This window comes from Thunnus thynnus, chromosome 11 (assembly GCF_963924715.1).
Source record: "Thunnus thynnus chromosome 11, fThuThy2.1, whole genome shotgun sequence".
NCBI classification, from domain to species: Eukaryota; Metazoa; Chordata; class Actinopteri; order Scombriformes; family Scombridae; genus Thunnus; species Thunnus thynnus.
Window position 1 is genome coordinate 33077368 of NC_089527.1, and position 25308 is coordinate 33102675.

At 37.5% G+C, this 25308-nt stretch overlaps 1 protein-coding gene and 1 long non-coding RNA gene across 3 annotated transcripts; one reads left to right on the forward strand and one right to left on the reverse strand.

Annotated features, from left to right (window-relative positions):
• The first annotated feature begins 2063 nt into the window (after positions 1–2063).
• On the forward strand, positions 2064–25308 carry LOC137193234 (uncharacterized). 2 transcript variants are annotated; one of them, XM_067604530.1, is made up of 9 exons: positions 2064–2309; positions 4334–6518; positions 7549–7735; positions 7916–8027; positions 8415–8596; positions 22853–22931; positions 24307–24365; positions 25072–25144; positions 25275–25300. In XM_067604530.1, coding segments are annotated over exons 3-9 (693 nt in total). In that variant the 5' UTR covers positions 2064–2309; positions 4334–6518; the 3' UTR covers positions 25276–25300. The 2 variants fall into 2 exon arrangements, with proteins under 2 accessions (XP_067460631.1, XP_067460630.1); XM_067604529.1 differs by having other exon boundaries at positions 2068–2309; positions 25272–25308.
• Positions 10458–13271, reverse strand: LOC137193235 (uncharacterized). The gene is made up of 2 exons (XR_010930707.1): positions 10953–13271; positions 10458–10840 (listed from the first exon to the last, which is right to left on the reverse strand). It is a non-coding gene; the product is annotated as an uncharacterized lncRNA (long non-coding RNA).

Below are 25308 nucleotides of genomic sequence, written 5' to 3' on the forward strand. Positions count from 1 at the left end.
ACAATGGAGCTTTCTATACATTTTTATGGCACAGGGGATTCAGATTTATAAGTCTTTAGATTTCATGGGATTTGTTGACAATAAAAAATATAGAATATTCTCAAATACTCACCTCCAAAGTTTGTATCTCACTTCATCATGAAGGTGGCAGCAGTTTGGATTCCCTGCAGTTCCAGTGGACTGTAATGACCCTGATTCACAGCAAAAATACATGAATAAATAATCCTTTTCTTTGAAGCTTCATTACTAGTTATTAAGGGCTTATAGTCAGATATAGAATGTTGAACAGTGAAAAGTAAAAAATTAAAAATTGAATTTAAACAATGGAGCTTTTTGTAGCCTTTATTTTTATATACAGCAACATCCCAAATTTCATTTTTGTCACTGTATTCTGGTGGATGCTTCGATGAGATGGATGTTCTCTAAACTCTTCCCCTGAATTGTCCCTCCATAACTAAGCAGTGTGAACATTAGCTGCTAATGTTAGCAAGCAATGCTGGCAAAACTACCCAATGCATTTACATTTACTTGCCACTTCCAAGGCCAAAGAGAATCATTTGCCTACGACATTCATTTGTTGGGATATATGTTATAATAAAAAACAACAGCAAAAAACCAAGCCATTCACCTACCGTGCAGTATTTCCACGTTGTATAGAAGCTGGTTCTGGATGCTAACGTTAGCGGCTCTGTCCTGCTCTTTTTGGATGTGGGAAAGTTTACTCTCCAGCTGGAGTCCTTACCCGAGATAGTGTTACGTTTGCCAATATCATTGGTTTGCTCACTCCGCCAAATCGGACCAGCCCTATAACTGCAGTTGTCCATGAGTGAATGAGTGAGTGATGAAGTTACACCATTAGTGAGCCGGCTGACTGTTAGAGCTTCCCCATTGGCCATTGCTCTTTCAAACTTAATTGGAGCGGATGATGGAGGTGGAGGACAGCAGTGTGACGCAGAGTGACTGAGTTTCCTGCTCCGAGCTCTGACACTAACAGCTTCAGTGTTAAATGCAGCGAACCTGGCTAAACCCCTGTTTAAACATACAGGTGCCAGCCTCTCTACCGTCATTTCTGTGATAGAATCTCCAGCTGTCAGTGTTGTCAGCAGCCGGTAGTAGAGACGCTTTGGATTTTATAACAAACTAATACCAGGATGCTGGCTTTTTATTTCTTTTACATTTTCTCATCACAAATGATGAACAACAACATTGTGATGTTTCCAGCAATAGAAAGCATCCTTCACTGGAAACATCACAAGTTGGCAAGAGATGTGCACGGCCCAAGACAGGAAGGCTCTGCAACGGGTGATTAAACTCGCCCAGAACATCATCAGCACCCATCTAGCGAGCATCAGGGATATCGGTGAGGTGAGGAGCCTGTGCACCCTTGTGCCATCTTGCAAAAGATACCGCAGCCTCCATAATTCTCAACCAGGAAAGAGGCAGAAAAAAATAGTTAATAGTTAATTAGAGCTAAAATAAGTTCTCTTTCAAAACAAACATCTTAAGATATGAGTGGAAAGTATTGTTCTTGCAACTGCATTTATACCCTTTTTTCTGACTCAAATGTAGCTTAACCATGTCATGTGATGCTACTTCCCCAGATAGCAACTGACTCTGGACCGGATCCGCCTCCAAACCGGCAGATCCATGTTACAGTCTCACCGGTTTTACATCCCCGTGCCAGATACGGACCGCATACAGGCTGACGAGTGGGTGTGTCAGTTAGACTCGCAATCAGTCAGCAGAGTCAAAGTAGTTACGGGCCAGATCCGTGGAAACGAGCGCGCGATTTATTTTTCTTTTTCCTTTTGTTCAGTTGTATCAGAACAGACCAAGGAAAAGCAGGAGACCGTTGGCGGCTTTTCTTCCAGCGTTGGAAATTTTTTTATTACGGTAAGGCGAACAATGTTGTGACAAAACAGTATTTAAAGTGGTTTTATGCCTCTTAACACAATTTCAGAAGGTTTTGACTTCCCATTTAAGCTTGCTAATAATATTATATCGGCAACGGCTAGCTTTTTAGCCGGGCTAGCTTACTGAACTAGCTAAGTTAGTTAGAATTAATAATGAATAAACAACTCTGTGTTTGTTATTAGTGATGTTACAACCAATGTCGCCCACAACTTGCTTTTCATCCGCATCTTACTGTCTGTTAACGTTACGTTAGCTGCTCATATAGCCAGTAGCATATAGGCTAACGGCTAACCTTAAGGCTAACTGCTAACATTAGTTTGAAACAGCACCATTTGACAGCACAACCGGTCTCTATTTCAGGTTCAGGTTCCCCCAGAGTGCCGCGGATCAGTAGGGTAAGTTTTTTTTTTCCTGCTTTGATTTCCCCATCATTACAGTAATTTTCAAATCCAGGCTATAAGTTAGTTAAAGTTTTACAGTAAGTAAAGAAGTAACGTAAAGAAGTTAAAAATTTCATCTAAAGTTAACTGTAATTCATTGTCTGATCGCTGTGTAATAAGTTGTGTAATGCGCTGCAATATGTATTACCATTGAAAAGCATATTGTATTTGGTCGTTAATTTAGTTGTTGTGACTAGCTAAGAGAGAGGTTCACTCACCTCTGTACTTGTAACGTTAGTCGGTTTGTTCATGGTGTTGTGTTGAATTGCTCTGGCACAGACTGAACAAAAATTGAACTTCATAGCCACTGGTTTCACAGCAGTAACCTGCGTGTGGCGATTCTGATGTGAACACGGTGTAAATGCATTATGTTACTCTTAAACTTACAGTGCATGACATTTTAAGCATAAGTACAGTTGATCAGTATGCAATACTGAGCATTTTGAAATTTGAATGGAGTTTGTACTGTATACAGGTGCTGAGTTATAAATACAATGGGACTGAATGGGCCTCCATGGACATTATTACATTATATAATTCACAAACTATACATGCCATCTTTATGAGCTCAAGTAGAGTTAAATAGTGTGCAATAATGAGTATTTTAAAATCTGAATGGAGTTGGTAACAAATAACAAATTTCATATTTAGGCTAAGCTTTTTATTACAAAGTGCTTTCTGTCACATGTCTGTCAGGGGTTAGTGAAATTTTACAGATTAAGTTATGTAAAACTGTGATGAGGTTCATGATATTAGTACACTGAGATGGCTGGTAGAGGTAGCTTGTTCTTTTTAATTTGCCCCACCTTTTGTCTTGTTTCTGCCGGCTTTGCACATACAGCCATTTGGGGTTGGTTTCACAAACAAAGACTTTCTAGTCACATTTCAGATAGACTTCTAAATTCATCTGGTGCACAAAGCTGTCTAGTTCTTAATTATTTTAAGATGGACTAATTTGCTATTGAATCTGGGTAAATTTAGACTTTTTTGAAACTAAATAACATGACTGATTATTGAGCAACCCTGTCAAACCGCTCAGCTCTGTTCACTCCAGTAGAAAATATTTGTCTTCTGGAAGAATTTAAAGTTACAAAGACAATTGATTGTGAAAATTCAGTGAAGATTGCAACCATACAAAAAACTTACAGTAGCATAAAGTCTCAAGGCAGTGTAAATCCGTAGCAGAGGTGAGCTGCTGTGGCTTCTTAATGTGGCAGGGATCAGAACCTCTTCCAACTCGCCAGACTCAGGATAGTTTTCAAATGAAAATGACTGATGATGTCCACACTGCTGTATATTTCCAAAAGGTTACTAAACTCTCTAAAAACTCTTTCCCTCCTCATTGGTCACTTCACAAAAATGTTAACAAACCAAGATTTATGACACATATTTTCCTCTTTTTTTGTCATGTGGTGCCACTGGTCAGAAGTTGTCACTGATTGTTACCATGGAAACACTGGTCTGTTACCATGGGTCTTAGTTCTGAGTTAGCCTTGGGATAGGGTGTAGCGGTGTGCCCAAATACAAATACATTATTCGGCAAAGCACAAATAGTGTTTTCTTTGTTTGTTTTTTGTTTTTTTAACGAATATTTGTTTCATACAAATATTTTAAAACATGTCAAATATAAGCAGCCTTAAATGTCTTTATTTTTGGAAAACTGTCTAGCTTACCATTAGACCACATGAGACCAATGTGAAACTAGAGGTCTATAAGTTACATATTGGTTGTATATTGTAGAGCTTTTTTACTTTTTCCATATTTTTTTTGGTCACTTATTTGAATCTTCAGTTCATTTTCAAAAGCTTGTTGTAGGGGACCTTACAGTAAAATATTTTTTTTTAGCATAATCATGTTGGTCTGTAGACAATACTGTAATTCTGGAGGTGATAACAGATTCATTATGTTGGTGAATGTCAACAAATATTTTTACTATTAGTCACTATTGGTTCTTTTTTGTCATACATAATCTTTTTTAGAGACAAGATGAAAAAGAGGCAACCTCCATTAACAAGCTCTGGAGTCAGGCGGAGGGCCCGCTTATCACTTGAAAAACGACTCCATGACATTGCTGAAGACTGTCATTTAACATCAGAGCAGACAGTACCTAGGACAGACCCCTGTCACAGCACCAATGACACTGATGGCAACAATGACTGTGATTCTAGAGTCTTTCCTCAAGTGGAGGATGACAATTCAGACGGCCTTCACACAGACATAGCACGGGAAGAACAAGTAATTGTTTCAGAGTCTGATGCAGAAGCTGAATTTTCAGATGAGCATGTGAGCCTTTTGGACAGCTTGTCCAATTGGGCTCTACAGTTCAGTGTTTCTTTAGTAGTGCTCACAGCCCTCCTTAGTTTGTTAAGGGTGTACCACCCAGAACTCCCCAAAGATGCTAGGACTATCCTCAAAACACAAGTGAATTATAAAATCCAAGAAAAATGTGGTGGATTGTATCATTATAGCGGTATCTTGACAGCGCTTCGTAACACCTTAACTCGGCTGATTGACAATGTTGCTGATGGCTTTACATTTAGGCTGCAGGTTAATATTGATGGGTTACCATTGTTTAAAAGCAAAAATATTCAGTTGTGGCCCATTTTAGGACTTCTGTTAAGTGTTCCAATGAAGGAACCTGTTGTTCTTGGCCTTTTTTGTGGTGGACAAAAACCAAATCCAGCCGATGAATTTTTGCGAGACTTCACACATGAGTTACAACAGCTACAGGAAGGATTTCATTTCAGAGGGAAAAAAGTGTTCATCAAACTGGATTCTGTTGTGTGTGATACATCTGCGAGGGCATTTTTAAAAAACACAAAGGCTCACAATGCATACCATGGATGTGATAAATGTTCCCAGCCAGGTGTTTACATTAACCAACGAATGACATTCCCCATAAATGATTACATGTTATGGACAGACTCATCATTTTCAGAGAGAACTGATGAGGACCATCACCATGAAGGACCTCATGGATTTTCTGATTTAGATATTGGTATGGTTATTCGGTTTCCCCTAGATTACATGCACGTTGCATGTTTAGGTGTAATGCGTCGATTGTTAAACATTTGGCTGAGGGGCCCTTTGAAGTTTCGTTTCTCCTCTAATCTTGTAGACAGGATTTCAGAAAGTCTAACTCAGATGCGTAGGTATATACCAGTAGAGTTTGCAAGGAAACCAAGATCCCTCAGAGAGTTAGATCGTTGGAAAGCTACTGAGTTAAGACAAATTCTCTTGTATACAGGCCCTGTTGTTCTGGCACCATATGTAGACAGTAATTTATATAACAACTTCATGTTGTTATCTACAGGTATTTGCATCCTTGTCAGTCCACAGCTCTGCTCTGTGTATAGTAATTATGCAAACACATTGCTGACCACATTTGTATGTCATTTTGGGGAGCTGTACGGCAAAGATGCTTTAGTGTATAATGTGCATTCTTTGGTCCACCTATCTGCAGATGCACAATTACATGGTTGTTTGGACTCTTTCTCGGCTTTTCCATATGAAAATTACCTCCATAAACTGAAGAGGTTTGTGAGAAAGCCAGAATTCCCCCTTGCTCAGATAATAAGAAGATTATCAGAGGTTCAAAAGATTTGCAGCATTGAGTTGTCTTGTAAGAGTTTAAGAGGGCAACATTATGTTGGACCTGTTCCTGATGGCCTTCAAGCTGAGGCACAGTACAGAGAGCTACATACAGAAAAATGGGCAATGAAAGTTTCCACAGGTGATAATGTTTTTGCTATAGGCAGAGAAATCGGTGTTGTATATAACATCACTCAATCTGTGGAGGGAATTTATGTAGTATTTAAAGTTTTCACAAAAAGGGAAAAGTTCTTCAACTATCACATGAGCTCTGATTTTCTCCAAACATTTATTGTCTCTCAACCAACAGGGCCATTTAAGGTGGCTAAAGCATCAGAGATCTCTCATAAGTGTGTGCTCCTACCTTATAAGGATAGGTTTGTTGTCATGCCCTTCTTACATAGTGATAGGGCATAGTTGTGGTGGTGGGCATAGGAAGTGAGGGTGGGGACCTGTGTAGGGATGGACGGACAAAAAGACTGAAGACTGACTTAACGCTGCTGAGACCAACAGAAATGAAGAAGAGCAGCTTTACTCCACAAAGTGTTCTGGATACTTCTGGTTTTTAATTAAGTAAGTATCCTTAATGAATATCCAAAAAACCACCAAAACACTTGGTTTTAAAAAAAAATGGATGTCACTGATAAATCAACAATCAATTAATTGACATTGATAACTTGATTGATCAAACATAGAGTAGGTAACCAACAAGTAGGAGATAAGGAATGGTTGGTGAGGCAGCCAGAAAATGTGCTGTGTTTTTTGTTGTAGTAACTGGTTGCATCACACCTTTCTGTTTGTTGAGATGGAGTTACAAGTGTGTGATATGTTTGAAGTCGAGCAAACCGTAGGCCGAGAGGATTCATTGCATCATAAGAAAGTCAACTATTTTCATCGTGCTGTTAGCAACCACAGTGTTATCTCATGCTGCACACATGGCACGAGTAGTTTTCCACACAATAGCAGGGCATAGTGAGTTGTTTATTTTGATGTGTTGGAGGTGTGTTAGTTCTCACAAACTACAGTAAGAGCATGTTGCCTGCAACTCTTCATCTAACAGTTTACTGTGGCTGTTTCTGCTGGTTCCCCTACTCCCTTTTCAAAAATTAAACAAGACCTGCTGACAAAAGTGTTGAAAATGACTTTTGTCTTATTTTGTAAATCCATTTTTTGTGATCAGTAGCAGTCAGTGTTTAACTCGGTGACAAATACATTGCATTTATTGTGACTGCTTCACAATAAAAGCCAACCCGTGGTTCCCCTGTTGAATGCTTTTAATGTGAAGCTTCAGCATTAGCAAATGTTAAGTTTGCCTTAGCAATAAAGTAACACTACTCTGATACTGTTGTCTGAGAGCTATCAGCAAACAGGGAGGCTTCTATCAATGAGATGAAATTACAAACTGTATTTCTTGAGCACATGAATGCATTATTTCCTGTGAATTTCAGTGAAAGGCAGTCTGACTATAAAACTACTATATAGAGAGATAATTACTGATTGTAAACACACTGAATTGCTATTGCAGAAAAATGATGACCATGCAGAGTATTAAAACAGGGGTTTCAAATAATAATAATAATAATCTGATCATTTTCTTTTTCAGATGTACATAGTTGTGGAGTTTACTGAGGCCAAGACTGTAAATATTATATCAGAGTCATGGTTTGAAGATGGTGTAACTTGGTGGCCAAACTATAAGAGTGATGAACGCATCAATAGAGCTGTCCAAAAACGGGAGGAGCCAGGACCAGACTGGAAACAGTACGATGTTCGAGTCCTCTCAAGAGCTGGTAAGGATATGTTTAGAGACATAATTTAACCAAATTATGCACTGAAATGTACTGATTCCATAACTATTGGACCTATTAAGTTAAGCCCCCCCTTCAGTGTATTTTGGCATTTTTAAGATATTTGTTTCTGAGAGTTTGCAGAGGTAGACTAATAATTCATCTTATCTCAATTCTGATCAGGTGATTACCTAAAGGCAAGAGAAAGGCTGAGGGCCTCACTGACCTGTAATACTTCGGAATTACAAACAGATGATGAGGAAGAAGTCATTAAGAAGAGAAAAATTAAGCCAAGGTTTGGTATTTGCAGACATATGACACATACAAGATTAGAAGACCATTTACTGTAGGCAGATACATTTAATCAGATGTCTCACATAACAGGTATCAAAAGACTAAACATTTTGTCTTGCTGTTGTAGGCAGCAATATGCACTAAATATGAAATGGTAAAGTAAGCGTTAAGCATTAAAAATATTTTGTACTGCAGTACTTTATAAGTCACAAAGGGATTCCTAGTGCAAACTCATAGTCTTGACCAACTGAGCATTTTGAGTGTCCGGTTGATTTTTATTAAAACATTTTTCATCTTTTAAAGCTGCTTGCAGGTGCAATTTTTGATTTTTGTGTTGCACATGCTGCATCATTAACTAGGCTCTTGTGTGTTTTGCTTTGTTTGTTAGACACATATTTGGTGATACTGACTCTGACAGTGAGCCAGAGGAGGGGAACAAGAGGAGACGCACCCCCACTCCAGTGCCGCCTATTCCTCCCCCTACTCCTAACAGGCCATTGAAAGAAACTTGCCAGACCTCTGCTAGACCTCTTTCAGACCTGAGGCACACTGAATCGCTTCATTTCACTGGTATCTTCCTGTACTATTGTAGTATCATTCTGCAAACCTCTGGATATGAAAGTATCCACCCATCAACATGAAAATGTTCAGTATTGTCAACTTACTTCTGCTCAGCTCCATTACCACCTGTTCTTACACCTGCTTTGAGTCCCAGGCTAAAAATTGTGTTTTTGTACTACCATTTATCTGCCTTGTCTCTTTTTAGCTTCAAATATGGATATGTTGCACATTTTCTTCTTTTAAGATAACCATGGCTGTTTTAAAATAAAGGACCGTTTGATGTGATTAGTTGCAGTCAAGATTTTAAAGGACTATGTACTAGGGCTGTAGTCTCCTGGTCGACTGGTCGATTAGTTGGTCAATATGCTCTCATCCAACTAAATTCTCATTGGTCGAATAATCGCCATGTTACTTTCATAAGGAGAGAAGTGCTACATTAATAGTTTTCCAGGATTGATCCATTATTTCCTGCTGCAATATATATTAATAATAATATATAATTGTTATATATATAATATATATTAGTAATATATATTACTGGGACCACTACAGAAAATTGCAGATGAACATTTAATATCAAGGAATTCACATTATAGACACTACCACTGACTATCTCTGTAACAAATTGGCCACAATTTCACACATTGACCATAGAGGGTCCAGACATATACTAGGCTTTTACCTAGTCTTGTTTTTCTTGTAAAAGAGAAAATGCAAATAATAAAGTCTAAACCTGACTTCTGTGTTGCTTGTGCAAGTATATGTAACTCATAAGAGGTTTCAATAGACCACATTATAGAACAATTGATATGAACGTAACAATGTGAAGACTGAGTTTGAAAATGTCACAGGTTCCCTGTATTGTTTGTGTGGTCTATGCTGAAATCACAACAGGCAAGATTTGATTTCAATGTGTGATTTCCAGGTATTTCCAGTATATTTATACTCACTCTTGGCCTCTGTGGAAGATGTTAAATCGGTCAATGATGGCATTTTTTTTTTGTCTAAAATGAGGATAACAAAAATAAAACAATGACTAACTCTCCATTCAAATATATTGACTCTACATGAGATAGTTATAATAATGAAAATTACGTTACCTGTATTTTTAGAAATATAGTATGTTAAGATGTGTGACTTTTTTAAATGTGTCTACATGGTCAGTTGTTGGATTTACCTTATTTTAACAAGCCTTCAGTTGTAGTAGCGGGAAAGCAGTCAAAAGTTCTTATTTCACGTGTGCTCGCAAATCACGATTGAGTCAGGCGAGTGTATGTGGTTTGTCCAAGCGGTACGGTCCGCAAATTTCATGGTAATTAGGTGGTAATTAGCAAGTAACTTCTTTGAAATTACTCCGAAATTACCTCAAAATTTGTCTCAGCTTTCATGGTAAGTAGATATAATAAGCAAGTAAGTTATTTGAAATTTTGTTGAAATTACCTCCAAATTACCCCAGCATTTACCTCAAATTTCACCACAAATAAGTGAGTTGTTGCTGCTTAATTTCCGAGTAGTTTCTGTCTAATTACTACTGAGTGGAACCATAAATTGAAGTGGGTTGTTGCAGCCTAATTTCCAAGTAATTTCTGCTTAACTTCTGGGGATCATACCAGCTTAACTTCCAACTAGTTTGTCTAATTTCTACTTAGCAGACCCCTAAATTGAAGTGAGTTGTTGCAGCTTAATTTCCAAGTAGTTTCTGCCTAACTTCTGCAGGCCAGTAAATTGAAGTATGATTTTTAACCATTTTCATTCTCTCCAATTTCTGTATAATTTCAGATCAGTTCAATTTCAGATCAAGATACAAATTGCCCATTTTAAAAGTCCTTGCTTCCTTATTAAGGCCTGATAATAATGTCTTCACACCATTCAACAAATGTCACTTTTATATTTTGAGATAATACATTTACAAAGATATTAAATTTATACATGGTTTCTGACATGAAAACACAGCATTTGTGTTGTGCTATTTTTACACATTAAATAACACTCTGACCTCTTTAAAAAGGCGTCCAACCACTCCATCATGTTTTTTGGCCAACCAGTCGTTCCACTCGATGAATCTGAGGTTCATCTTAAGAGCTGTGGCCGTTCACTTGCCCCTGAAGCGGTAGATGTTCTTATAAGAACACCAGGCTCTCTCAATATGTTGTGTATGAGACCCTGTCTGTAGATACACAAAGTGTCGCCTATGGTTGGCATAATAATGGATGGAACCATCTTGTGACAGTCTTTGATAAGCTCTCCAACAATCTGTGATAAAAACAAAACTAATAAAAACAAACTACTGAAAATTAAACTGACACTTGAAATTCAAAAATAGTATAGAAATAACAGGCTAATTCAAAAGAGAAAAATATAATACCTCTACAAAGAGAAAAGACCTCCAGGCCACACAAAACACACACGACCACTGACTCAGGAAAAATAATAGAAAATATATTTATAAATTCATTCTGTCCTTTGTCATTTTCCTGATAGCTTCTTTTTATACATGCAAAGCATCTCTTTAGAAATAACATTTCTTTGTTTGATGCAAATCTTAAACTCAATTATACCAAAAAAAACAAACAAAAAAAAATAAATGAATGTACAACCAAAACTACTGTAAATTAGAAATTAAGAAGCATTCAACTCTCAGTGCTTGATACACAAATTAAATGTCTCCTCTGTTGGACCAAAACGCACTTATTATCAGTTATCAGTTCTTGATAGTCTTTGTTTTCCCTTAAGTTACCTTAAGGTTATTAGTCTTATTTGGTCTTGGGTTCCTTCACCTCAAATGTTCCTTTAACGTTGTTTGTCAACTTTCAGTTTCTTTATGACATCAGTTGTGATCAGTTTTTAAGTCTGTTTTGGGCCAAAGAAGAACAAAATAATCTGAGATCTCAGGAAAAATTAAAATAAAATAGAATGCTCCTTAGTTCGGTTCCCTTTGATTTGGTTCCTATTGCCTCCTTGGAACGGCGCAACATCCACATGTCAGCATCCCGCCAAGATGAAGGTATCCATGAGCAGTGATGACGATCTGGATGGCAGATGAAGCAGCTCCACTCACAGATAGAATCGTACCTCAAAAATACACAAAACAGCCCAAACACAAGTGTGCAGAGCAGTTATCACACAATTTGAATTTCCTTTCAGTGTCCATCAAATTAGAATTACAAGAATTGAATCTGCACACACACAGGATTAAACCCTTACAATGACTAAAATAAACATGGTAACAGTTTCTATGATGCCCATGTCTATAATGCATTATAAATATACTTATAATGAGTTATAATCTGCTTAAAAGTATTCATAAAGCTTTATAACAATGATCATAATACATTATGAGGCATTATATAATGACTCATAAAAGTATCATATCTATCATTTTATAATACATTATCAGTGCTTTTCACTCATCAGGAAACGAGATCCCCCACCAGGACAAAAGAGTATTTTTTAATGCCAAAAATAACACCAAATATCCATTCATTCAGAAATCAATAGAGTTTGGGAGCCTCTGTGCAGCGCTGTTCCAAAACGTGAGTTAACCTCTGTGTTGTTGCCTGGGAAACTCTTGGGAGCGTAGCTCCTTTTAAGGAATAGGGCAGCACGTAATACGTGTGCGTAGTGGGTGAGTGAGTAGTTGAATGAGAGAGCGAGCGGCAGAAAAGTGATGTGAATGTGAGCGGCAGAGGAAAGGTTTGCAATAAGTGGTCAGTCTGATAGTAGATGTACAGTACAGACTACAGTGTGTAAGTTAAGAAATGCTACAGCTTGTCAAGACCAAGAAAAGTCACGTCTGTTGTTTCCCCAACCGCTGGAAAAGTGAAGGGTGTTAGCTCCACAGTTAGCAACAATAGGTTAGCCTAACCTGAAGACAGTAAACAGAGAAATAGAAAACAGAGAAATGTCTGGCTGCTTAGTCTCCCGACTTTTACTCAGCACACCCCCAACCTCCCCCCCAACATAAGGGAAACACTAGTTACTCTAAGTGCATTCAAAGTTTTGCGAGTAAAATGAGTAATTTAATACAAGTAACACGTATGAGTGGATACATATTTCTCTTCACACAGAATTATTTTTAATAGCATATGTGATCAAAACTGTCACACTGTACAGCCTTGTTATGTTATTCTATTTTATATGTTCATGAAATATATTCTTAAGTTTAATTATAATGAACCCTCTGGTTTCTTCAGGTCAGTCAGACAGTAACATAGAGCATCCAGTCAGTTTTCAAAATAAAACACCAAGTGCAGACTCCCCATTGTATATCAATAATGAACACAATTAAAACAGACAAATTAAGAAACCATTTAACTACATGGCCTATTTACCAATAGTACAAAAATCAAGGAAAATGACAAGTTAACAAAATCGAGCAGTTTAGTTGCCCTTCTACTATAGCAATTACGGTAGCCTAAAGACGCTCCTTTGTCTAGGCTGCAGTATTTCCTTAAGTAGGAGTGCAATTGAATTTAAAAGGTGCATGGCTTCCCTGTAGACAAAACGCTCTGCTTCTGAAACGCTCCTGGTGGGATAGGACACCATGCAGAGGACGGAGCAAAACTGCGTTGGAGCTGAAACATTTACATTACATTTTTCATTTAGCAGACGCTTTTATCCAAAGCGACGTACATATGAGACTGATACAACACAAGCAGGGATCTAGTAAGGAGAGAACAACACGAGTAAGTGCCATAAAGCTTAAGTTTGGGCCCGATAGGACGTAGATGCCAACAGGCAGTGCAACAAGGCAATGATTAGAATGCATAGCAGCATGTTTTTTTGTTTTGTTTTTTGTTTTTTGTTTTTTCTCTCCCTACAGTTCATTAAGTGCAGATATGTTTGCGAAAGAGCTTGGTCTTTAGTCTTTTCTTAAAGATTGAGAGGGACTCTGCAGATCAAACAGAGTTTGGTAACTCGTTCCATCACCGAGGAACTACAGCAGAGAAGGGTCTAGCTAGTGACTTAGGGCCCTGTTATGGTGATGGTACCAGGCGCCTTTCGTTGGCAGAGCGTAGTGGGCAGGAGGGAGTGTAGACCTGAATGAGGGAGTTCAGTTAGGCAGGAGCCATTTTAGTTGCTATTTTGTAAGCAAGTGTCAGGGTTTTAAATCTGATGCGGGCAGCAACTGGGAGCCAGTTGAGGGATATCAACAGCCCAAACCAGATTAAAGACCAGACGCAACCATCTGCAGAGGTTTAAGTGTACATGCAGGGAGGCCTGCCAGTAAGGAGTTGCAGTAGTTGATGTGTGATATTACGAGAACCTGTACCAGGAGTTGTGCTGCATGCTCAGACAGGTAGGGTCTGATCCTCCTTATGTTGTACAGGGCGAATCGACATGATCGAGCGACTGAGGCCACATGAACCTTAAAGGTTAGTTGGTCATCAATCATGACACCCAAGTTTCGGGCAGACTTTGTGTGCATGAGTTGGGTCATGCCCGCAACGCAGCACACACACACACCTGGTAGGATCCTGACGTTGAAGTAACTTATAATCACATTTTCATGCATTATGACAGTGATTATTGACTTAAAAATAATTATTATAATGTATTATTATAATGTATTACAACTATGAGAATTATAATACACTGTGATCCTTGCAAATAAATGTCAGTGAGTGACCTGCAAATATTATAATTATATTGTGATTATATACCTTATGTCATTATAAAATGCTTTATAGTGTGTTATGATCATTGTTATACAAAGATATGAACATTTATGAGTGCTTATAACTATAATTATACAGTGCTTTACGCAGATTATAACACAATATAAGAATGTTTATAATGCATTATGGACATGGGCTTCCTAGAAAGTGTTACCATAAACATTTCTGAACTAAGTCTCCCTCCCTTTTTTGTACATATACATTTAAAATAAATGCACATTTCTGGCCTCTTATATTATATAGTACATACACATTAGCTTTTAAGTCCATTTCAAATATGCACAAACTGCCTTACGTGCTTTTCCAGGGCTACATCAGCAGCTTAGCATGTTGCACTTAGCCTAGCTTCTAGGCTGCAGTTAAACCGAAGTGGTTAGCGGCCAAAAGGTTTAGCACCATCAGCTATATTCTAATGCGTCACACAAACATTATATCCTGACTGACTTTTTGCTTCATCATACCTTTCAAGATAAACTAACACATGATTAAATTATTTTGGAACAGAACCTTGATGCTAACCAGCTAACCTCGAGTGGCTAACTCACCAGGATAATCCATTAATTTGGAGGAAAAACGCCCAGAAGTCCAGAAGATGTTTTTCCACTCTGCAGCTACGCGGTTTTTTCTCTGTCTGGCAACACGCCAGCTCTACTCGTCATATATATAAATCTTACATTAAAACGCCTTATTTTAATCCACTCCATTTTCATATACGTTTATGTGACAAACTCACAGTATACAAGCATCATAATAAGACTACGCGTGACTGGTGTGTGTTGGCCCATGAATGATGTAGGAATCATGTTCAGTCCCATTGGTGCTACCACGTAGCAGCTCATAGCTATAGGAGTAGTCTGATAGTTTGGGAACAGTCTTATACCAGTTGAACCTCCATCCTGCAGATGGATGTTTGAACTCACAGTTCAGAGTTACTGAGTCTCCAGGACTCAGCCATGATGGAGACACAGTGAGGACAGACTCTGGTGCATCTGTTGGAAAGTGATTTTCTCAGTCTTCATTAATCATCTCAATTACTGTAATTGACTATATATTTCATATAAACAAAGCTATTACAACATTAGTTATTTAGCAGCAATATGATATCAGTGTTAAATATAATGGTTTTTAAGTGTGTCGTGAGAATTCAGCATTAAATTGGATTAAGAGGAAGTTGTAGTCACACTTACTGTTTTATTAATGATATGCCCACTAAATGATTTTATGTCCCAAATTCTTAAAAGCAGCTCCACACTCACCTGTTTACTACATTAGTTTCACAATTATAAGATATTATAATTATAAGAGGAATATTGCTCATACAGGCTGGTCCTGCACTTGGCTTTCACAATCAATTATCACAATTATAAGATGATGAAAAAAGACACTGTGGCAGCCAGCACAAATGTCACTACCCAAAGTAAGTGAGATCATTTGAACTGCATGTCGACCCGTAATCACCTCCAGTGTAATAATGAATGAAGTTGTAATGACTGTTGAAATTGACTGCACCTGCAGATGATCCTTTCTCCACATCAGAGTCATCAGTGTCCTCTGCTGGGTCATCACTCTGCCCTGTTAATGATGAGCGTTGAGATTATCAGATGAATGCATGAAGAGAAAACACATCTGTATGAAGTTAACAAACTCTTTAGTAAATATACAATTTGTCTCAAGGGTCAGCACAACATCTGGTCTCACTATATAAACATACAAATCTGCCCAGAAATGATAAATACCAAAATATAAATCGTTCTGAGGAATAAGCAATTCTGCATCTACTTTAGATACAAAAAGTGTGATTAAGAGTAATACAGTCAATGACAAATAAATGATAAATATTTATATATCATGTATAAATAAAATAATTGGTCACCTTCAGAGTGTCCGTAGAAGAGTGAAGTGAAACTTCATCAGACATAATCAAACTGAAGAAAGTCAAAATCATAATAAAGGCATTTAAAACTATATATAGTCTATATACAGTAAGTTAGTAAGCAGGAAGGAAACAGATAAAATAAAAATCTCTATACAATGAAACGTAAAATAAAATAAGAAAATCATGACATTCAAAACCCACATACATAATAATACCTTAAACAATTTACATGCATTGTGCAAAAATAATTGCTTCAAAAAACAGTCCTTCAATCTAAACTGAGCCAAGTCACCAACCAACATCTGGCCTATAAAACAACCCTGTAGTTAAAAACCATAAGCGTGTTCTGTTCAAGCTCTCAGAGAAACTGCTTCAACCAGTGATACTCTGTAATTCTAACTGTTCAGCAACATGTTCTTTAATCTGTGACATGCAAACACAGAAAGTCAGTAATGTACTTACAGAATAATCCCAGCACACAGATCAAAGTGTACCTCATCCTCACATCCAGCACTGACACTCTGTCACTCAGCTGCTCTGAGTCTGACAAATGTTTCTACTTTGTTTTAATAATAATGCAGCAGAAAGACAAAGAGAGAAGTTACATTTCAGGTAAATATGAGATCAGAGTTTTTCTCCAACTTCTTCTAAGTTTAGCCTGCGTGTGCTTCCTTCCCTTTCACACAAAGCTCAGACAAGTTCGGTTGGTTTGACCGCAGAAAGTCACTGCTTATCAGCATGACACATTCACACCAGAGCTGATGTGTTAATACATAGAAAAGAAAAGATGTCTGATACTGTACAGGATCATGTTTTTTAGATGTAAGATATTTTGGGAAATAGTAGAAACTGAGTCAAGTGCAATGCATATGAATATAATATAGTAATTACAGAATGTTTTTTTAACTGACTGTCTTTGAATACAACTATGACTTGTGAAAATCTGACATTAAAGTTCTCACTGTGTTTTGCATCTTGAACTCTCCCTATCACCTCAGTCTGCTATCTGCTGTCAATCAGGTGTGAAACATGTCATCTGGTTGACAGCATACATTTGACTTTCACTAAAGACTTTATTTCCTCATTTTCATCGGTCGGTCAAGAGTCTCCCCTGCAGGACTCCTGCTCTGTAGGCATTGAGTGCAGCCTTTGATGGCCGGTTTGATTGACAGGCCGGGCACACAGTACACATCAAATAACAAATCACCACATCAAACAGTGAATGTGGCAGCAATAAATAATGAAGGCCCACATCAAATAATCAAATTGTGACATCTAGTGGTGAAAGCTACACACATAAAACAGGATGGAGATGAATCTAGTTTGTGTGGAGGTTCATTTTCCATATTTAATAACTAATCTTCCTCTGTATTCATTATCTGATGGGTTACTATTCATTGTTTGACCTTTCTATTCATAACAGTTAGCATTATCATTAACAATGTGCATTTGTTGTTTGATGTTTGTCTTTTCATTATTAGATATGGATCAGTAGTGCACCACTCTCCTCTCTACTTCCTCAACTCTCTCTGGCGTCTGCCCTCTGATCAGCTCATATTAGACATGTGGACTCACACCTTTGGTAGTGTGTAATTACATGACAACACTAGTTTACTCAATTATATAAATATATAAAGTATATATGATGTAAATATAAAAAGCATTTAAAAACACCACTGACTGCTTGTTGCTGAAAAACAGTTTATTGATATAATAGCAAAAGTTACATGTAATAGTTGAAAGCAGTTCATTACATATACACAAGTAATTGTTGACGTTGGAGCTTTTTCATCTACTGAAAAATATGCTGACTTTAAAGCAGCAGTACCACCTGGGTAATGTCCTTTAAACATTTCAAACTGATACCTCCTGCTGCTTTTTGAAATAACCTGCAATCAAAGTTTTTCAAATAAAGTGACAAAATAAGTGTAAAAATAAGAACATAACAATAATACAGTGCATAAATACTAAATGAGAATAAACCTCAGTAGTCTTGTGCTTTCTGATAAAATAGAGAGTATTAAATCCACATGATGTCATTATTTGATATCATCTGCTATTAAATTAACTATACAAAACATTGATCATGGCTGATGTTTGGATAGCAGAGTTGCACACAATGGTTATATAAAATGCTGTTAACCATATTTATTTGGCCTTGTCCATACAGCTGTCTTTACTGACCTGAACAGCAGATTATTGTGGCTTTTACAGAATTTAGTAAACATACTGATACTGAATATACATACTGATGTATAAATACTGTTCTTCAGCACTGCATACACACATAATGTAAAATAAACATACATTTCATTATTCAATGAAAAAATAATAATTACAAACACCTACAATTTTACAAGCACTCAGCAGAAGGAAATACTTTACTTCCAGTCACTCGGCTCAGTGTTGTTATGTGGGGATTTTAATGCCAGAACTGGCAAGGAGATTGAACACACATCAGATGTCCACAATTGACAAATTAAAATCATTAGAAAATGTAATAAAGGACAACCAAAATGCTCTGGACAGTCCAATCACAATAAAAGAGCTACAGGAGAAACTGGCTGATCTTAAAAATGGAAAGGCTTGTGGTTTTGATTGTATCAGGACAGAAATGTTGAAACACAGTAGTAGCAAACTTAAATGGCTGTTCTAAAATTATTACATTTGGTATTAAAAAGTGGCATATATCCTGAAATTTAGAACAAGGCACTGATTACTCCTATTTTTAAAAAGGAGACAATCTAAATCCCAATAATTATAGAGGTGTCTGTGTAAATTGTAATTTGTGGAAACTATTTTGTAGCATTCAAGAATACTGTCCTACCTGATCAAAAGCAACATACTAAGTAAATCCCAAATTGGCTTTATACCCAAACATAGAACAACAGATCACATATTTACTCTCCATACTCTAATCCAAAAACATGTACACCAAAAACATAAAGGAAAAATGTATGCTTACTTTGTGGATTTCAGGAAAGCTTTTGATTTGATTTGGCACAATGGTCTTTTCTACCAGTTGCTCCGAAATGGCATTGGAGGCAAAGTATATGACTTAATTAAATGCAAGTACTCAGAAAATGAGTGTGCTGTAAAAATTGGACAAAAAAAGAACTGAATTTTTCAAACAGTGCAGCGGGGTCCATCAAGGTTGTAATCAGTGGAGGCTGGTCCATAGAGGCAGAGGAGATTGATCCTCCTCTATTTTTTGAGAGGCAAGAGGGAGATCAAAATATAAAAAAGAATATTTGGTTGAAATAAACCATTACAAATCTCAGTATTATTCATAAAATATTTTTTGTCCTTTGGAAAAAATCCATTATTGAAATTCTGTTTACAGCGACACCTGCAGGGCGGGAGGAGAAAGAGCAGTGTGTGTGAAGTGGTGGTGGGGGGCAGTGAGGGATAGTGAGAGGGAGTGGGGGACAGAGGAGGACGGGTGGCTGCTGACCTCCTCTGGGCGGAATCTGTTACACTGGATTTAATGTATTTCATTTTTTTTCATGCTAATCTGTGATTGGCCAAGACACGTAAAATGACGCTCCAAGGGAGGACGTCCTCCCTAACCAATCAACAACCAGAATGCAATATTGACATCGAGTTGGTCCAATGATAGTTTCCAGATTTCATCTTCAATTCTCTCCACTGTAAGGCAGAGTAGCAGCAGTAGATAGCTCCTTGCGTTAGCCAATTCAACAGCTGGCTTGTTGTAACAGCCTGAAGGACTCTTTATACATCCATGGAAGGACTGTTAACGACTGTTGTTAAGCTAACGGGAGAAATTATCTGGGCTGTGCAGCGCAGCAGCAGGACGCTGCCGGGGAGGCTGGAGAGAGAAGCAACCGGAGAAACAACCAGGAGAGTTAGCTTGTTTGTCATTGTTGATAATGATATCAGACTGGTTAACTAGCAGCCACAAAGTTCTGTTAACTAACAAACAAGATGACCAACAGCCACAAATGGACGTTATGACTTGAAGAAGACATCAGATAACATGAGTTATCTCCTTAAAAAGAATGCAGCAGAGATCATATAATGTGCTGTGGGTAGTTTGCTTGTTGAAGTTACAGTGAGCTGTCTGGACTCACTCATTCATTGGTTTTTAATTGAGTGGTTGTTCAGTCACCTGTTGATGTTGCATGATTAACGTTAGTGTGCAGGAGGTCTGGCTGCTTGCTTCTGACAGTTTCTTTAGTTCGTTTTTAAGCTGAGTCGTATATTGAGTAATAAGCTTAAAGTAACTAGAATAACAAGTGTTAACTAGTGGTGTAACGTAATGGATCGTAGTTGATCCGTGACCCCCTCCCCCCCACTGTTCGGCAGATATATGAACTGCGGATTAATTGCAAAATTTAATGTCTCATTTAAGACAAAGTAAACAAACTGCTGTAAGTACAAGTCATGGACAGACAGCGTGTCGCTAACAGAGAATTTGAAGAGCAACGATCAAACCAGCATCTAACGGGTTGAAGTGACATTTGCAGTTATGTTTACCTGTTTAATGTGCTGCAGCTGAGCAGCTAATTAGCATCTAGCTGCTAACTGACGTTAGCGGTGAATGTTTGTTTGGTGGCTCGTTCAACAAGCTGCAGGACAAGACGTGTGTTCATGTTTCTAAGTTATCATCAAGTTTTGATGATGTGGACAGAGGCTGTTTCATTCACTACCGTGTTTAAAAGAGGAAGGTATCAGCATTGAGTACTTTATATATTTCATTTTAATTAAACATTGGACATCTTAAATATTGTTTTCATTTAAGACCATGGGCAAAAGTTCCTTGCTGTTTCTGGCTGTAAGTGTGTTACAAAATAAATAGAAAACAAAGTTTTATTAGTCTCCCCCCTTTTTTTCGCTGATCCTAAAAATGATCCGATCCGTGACTCAAATCCGTGATACGATCGGAACCGTGAGTTTTGTGATCCGTTGCACTCCTAGTGTGAACATGTCAGCTTTGTAGACTATATTTTGTATGTCGTTCACACACACTTTCTGATGTGAACCTACACTTTTAGATCTGTGAATGTTTTAGTGTTCAGCACTGATCTGTTCCTGTATCACATTATAACCTTTGTGCTACTTTATATATTTCTGTATATTAAGAAAATACACAAGAAACACGTGTAAATCATGTGATATGTTGTCTGTTGTTGTCACCAAAGAATGATAGACTACTATAAATTTGAACTTCACTTTGTTGGTAAAATGACAGATCTGAACCACTCCACGGCTAAAATGAGCACTTCTTTGCTTTAGAAACAACATGTATATGCTAAATGTCTTTAAAGAAGCAGCCTTTTCACCACTCAGGGGTTTTTGTTTTTGAAAGCAAATTGTTTTATTGGCATATAAAATTGCCCCCACCCCTCTGATTTCATCAGGTGGGACAATAATATAGTTTGATGCAGTTTGTTGTAAGATTCCATGTTGGTTTTCCTCCTGTCCTCCCCAATGTTTTGAGTCACCAGCCACCACTGATAAGAAAAAGAAAAAGACAGAGATTACTGGACAGAACTAACAAAATCCCAGAACAAAATAGAAACATACGTAACCCTAAACAGAGAATACACTGTGGCAACCTACCTGACCACAGTGTCTGACAGAAAACTGAGAAAAACACTGAGTAAGCACAGACTGAGTGAACACAACGTGGCAGTGGAAGAAGGCCGACACAGACAGACCTGCTGCCCAGAGAGGAGAGGTTGTCTTCTTACTGTGAAACAGAGAGCAGCACTTCTTAACTCACTGCAACCAATATCAAAGTATTACAGACCAATATTTTGCAAAAATAATCAAAATATTCCCAGAGTTCCTTTATCTAAGTGAGTGGGAGAGACTTCCAGTCCTGCTGGGAGAGAGGGAGGACTGTTGTAGACTGGCAGCAAGATATGTAGCAGCCTGTCATGAGCTCCACAGCTCTGTCAGAGCCCTGACCCACATGGAGAATCATTCATGCTTATTCATCAATCATTCATTTGTTGTATGTTTATATCTGATGTTACTCTTACCTACCTTCCATAGCCCCACTTGTATTGTTATTGTTTATTGTTTTTTATTTTGTTTATTGTTTATTTATTTGTTTGCTATGATTGTATAGTTTGTGTAAATGTGCTTTGGCAATGTAGTATTGTATGCAGCCATGCCAATAAAGAGAGAGAGAGAGAGAGAGAGAGAGAGAGGCAGTGGTCGAGCAAGGAGAGCGAGCGGTAGTGAGAACAAAGCTGCTGAATGAGAGAAATAAAACATTATATTCTGATTATTTCACGGCAATTATGTTTTACAGCACAAATCAATAACCATCAAAGACTCAACAGATGATTTACTGTACGCTCTTAGTTTCAGTTTCATTTTCCTCCTCTCCATTTCTCCTTTTCATTCATTCATTACATCCAAGTAAAGCAGCAGTAAATACAAAGAACAACAATAAATCTGTGTTGGCATTTTAAATCTGATTCTTGCAGATAATGACGTGTATCAAATGATGTTTTTAGTGTGTTTGGGCATCAAGCCTCCACCAGAAAACACTGACACAAATAAAATTTGGGATGTTGCTTTATATAAAAAAAAATCCTCAAATTTTCAAATACATTTCTAAAATATGTTTTATTTTTCACTGTTCAACATTCTATACCTGACTGTAAGCCCTTAATAACTAGTAATGAAGCTTCAAAGAAAAGGATTATTTATTCATGTATTTTTGCTGTGAATCAGGGTCATTACAGTCCACTGGAACTGCAGGGAATCCAAACTGCTGCCACCTTCATGATGAAGTGAGATACAAACTTTGGAGGTGAGTATTTGAGAATATTCTATATTTTTTATTGTCAACAAATCCCATGAAATCTAAAGACTTATAAATCTGATTCCTCTGTGCCATAGAAATGTATAGAAAGCTCCATTGTTGCCCAAAAACTATTCAAAATACATCAATGAGCCACACTGTTGCATCATCCACACTCACATACAAGAAAATATATCCATGATGTAGTAAGTGATGTGACTTTGTTTTAGGCTTAAACATTAGCATGTAGGACCTGTATCTTGATCTCAAAACATCAGGCACCAGGGAGAGAGACAAGAGGAAATAACATCATAAAAATAGAAATGTTAGAAGCTGATACTAGTGTGAGAAGCACAATAGGAGCACTGCCACCAACCTGGGTTGGGACCCAAAGTTTAAGAAACACTGCACCAGTGTAAACAGATGAATGAAAATATATATGAATCCACTGTAGAAAATAGTGACTTTTTATCCGTCTGTCTATCTAAAGACTACAGTGCCCAGCTGAGAGGACTTTACTGAACCTTGTTTGAAACTGTAATTTGTGAGCTGTTTTCAAAGACTTGAATCTTCAGTAGGAGACTTTCTGAGACAGAAAGTATGGAGAGATGGATGAACACACTATTGGTTTTGGTCTTTTAATGGGATTTGTTGACAGTAAAGAGAACATAAAACAGTGCCAGCCTTTTAAAGAACACACTAACCAACAGTGACTGATCTCAGCCATCAGCTCAGGATCAGATATTATTAGTGATCTATGATAATAATTGACAGTAAATACATTCTATTAAGTTCATTTACATATATATTCATTTATAAATTCAGGTTTGTCTGCTTGTTGAACATTTGTTGACACTTTGCTTATGCTTTGTGAGGCAGTCAAGACTAAAATACTGTATCTACTGTTAGTAGCAATGACTATATATGATTTTAATCATGTAGACTGTCTGTATTCTATAATGTACAGTATTGGATGGACAGCAGTGTCTGTGTCATAGAGACTGACATTCTAGAACTGTCATGTCATGATGCAACAAAAGACATTCTGATTCAGCTCAGCAGATTTTGACTTAAGATCCTGAAACAGTACAGAGCAGCTGGTTAACATTTTACTCACGTTGTATCTACGGAAAGATCTGCAACCATGTTTAAAATGCCTCGCTGTTTACGAAAGGTTAGTTTTACAAATGTTACACAGTTTCTGTACTTTCCACCTTGTTTATGTCAACTTGGAAGTCAGAAATAGTGCTATTTCTCTGACTTTCTTCAACAAGAGTTTTATAGATAGCAGGGTCTGTGAACACAGCTTATATCTGCTATTAAGACACATGATTTTTCTTTCAATTAACAATTAATTTGCTACATTTTTCTTTATCCTGAACAGAAAAATCAAGTGTCAGTTGTGGAAGATGAGAGCCAGCTGTACTCCATCTCTAGTGCAAGGTAAGAAAAGTTCACCTGCACACAGTGAACTGAGTGAGCAGAAAAATAGAAACACCTGTACCATGAGATGCAGACTGTAGTGATGTTGTAGTGGACTACAGTATATTGAAAGGTGTTTCTGATATTTAGTCAACTTCTCTTAAATGTATGGAGTCAGAAACTTCCATCATGATGTACTCCAACACATCAACACTAACTACAGCCTCCAGAGTGAGCACAGAGTTGAATCATCAGGATTTATTACAAGTGTTACAGGGTTTCTACTTTTTCTATATTTGTAATGGTCCCCTGCGTCACACACTAACTTGTCATTTGCTTACAAAGACTTGACTTGCACTTAAAACCAGCTCTGGTTTACACCTGCTACTAACAATTATCTTCATTATGAATGATTTTTTCTATGAATCTATTCATTCTAGTCTACAAGTTCCAAGTTGACATCTACAAATGTCAAAAGATATTCAGTAAACAAGGACATAAACCAGAGAAAGGCAGCAAATCCTCACATTTATGAAGCTGGAACCAGGAAATGTTTGAGATTTTTGCTTCATAAATGACTCAAAGTTGAATAAATGAGTCAAATGACACTATTCTGTTATTTGCTGTATTGACTATGGAGAGTGATCAGTCCATTCAATCAATGCTGTCAAATGATTGTAAACATGAGTTGATGGTGAAAAGTCAAAGTGTGTTTGTGTTTTATCAGCAGTCAGAAGTCCTCTGTGGAGAAGCCACCAGGAAGGACTCCTTGGCTGCACAGACTGTTCGGTCGACCTGTGGTATGTTTGACAGGAAGTGCTTCACATTCACCTGATTTGAGCAGTTTGTAAACTCTCTATTTGGTATTTAGCCACAAAAGATGTCAGACATACTTTATTCTTATGATAGTTTTTGTTGTCACGTCAGAAGAGCGAAAGGGAAAGAGAGGAAAGGGGAAAGGAGG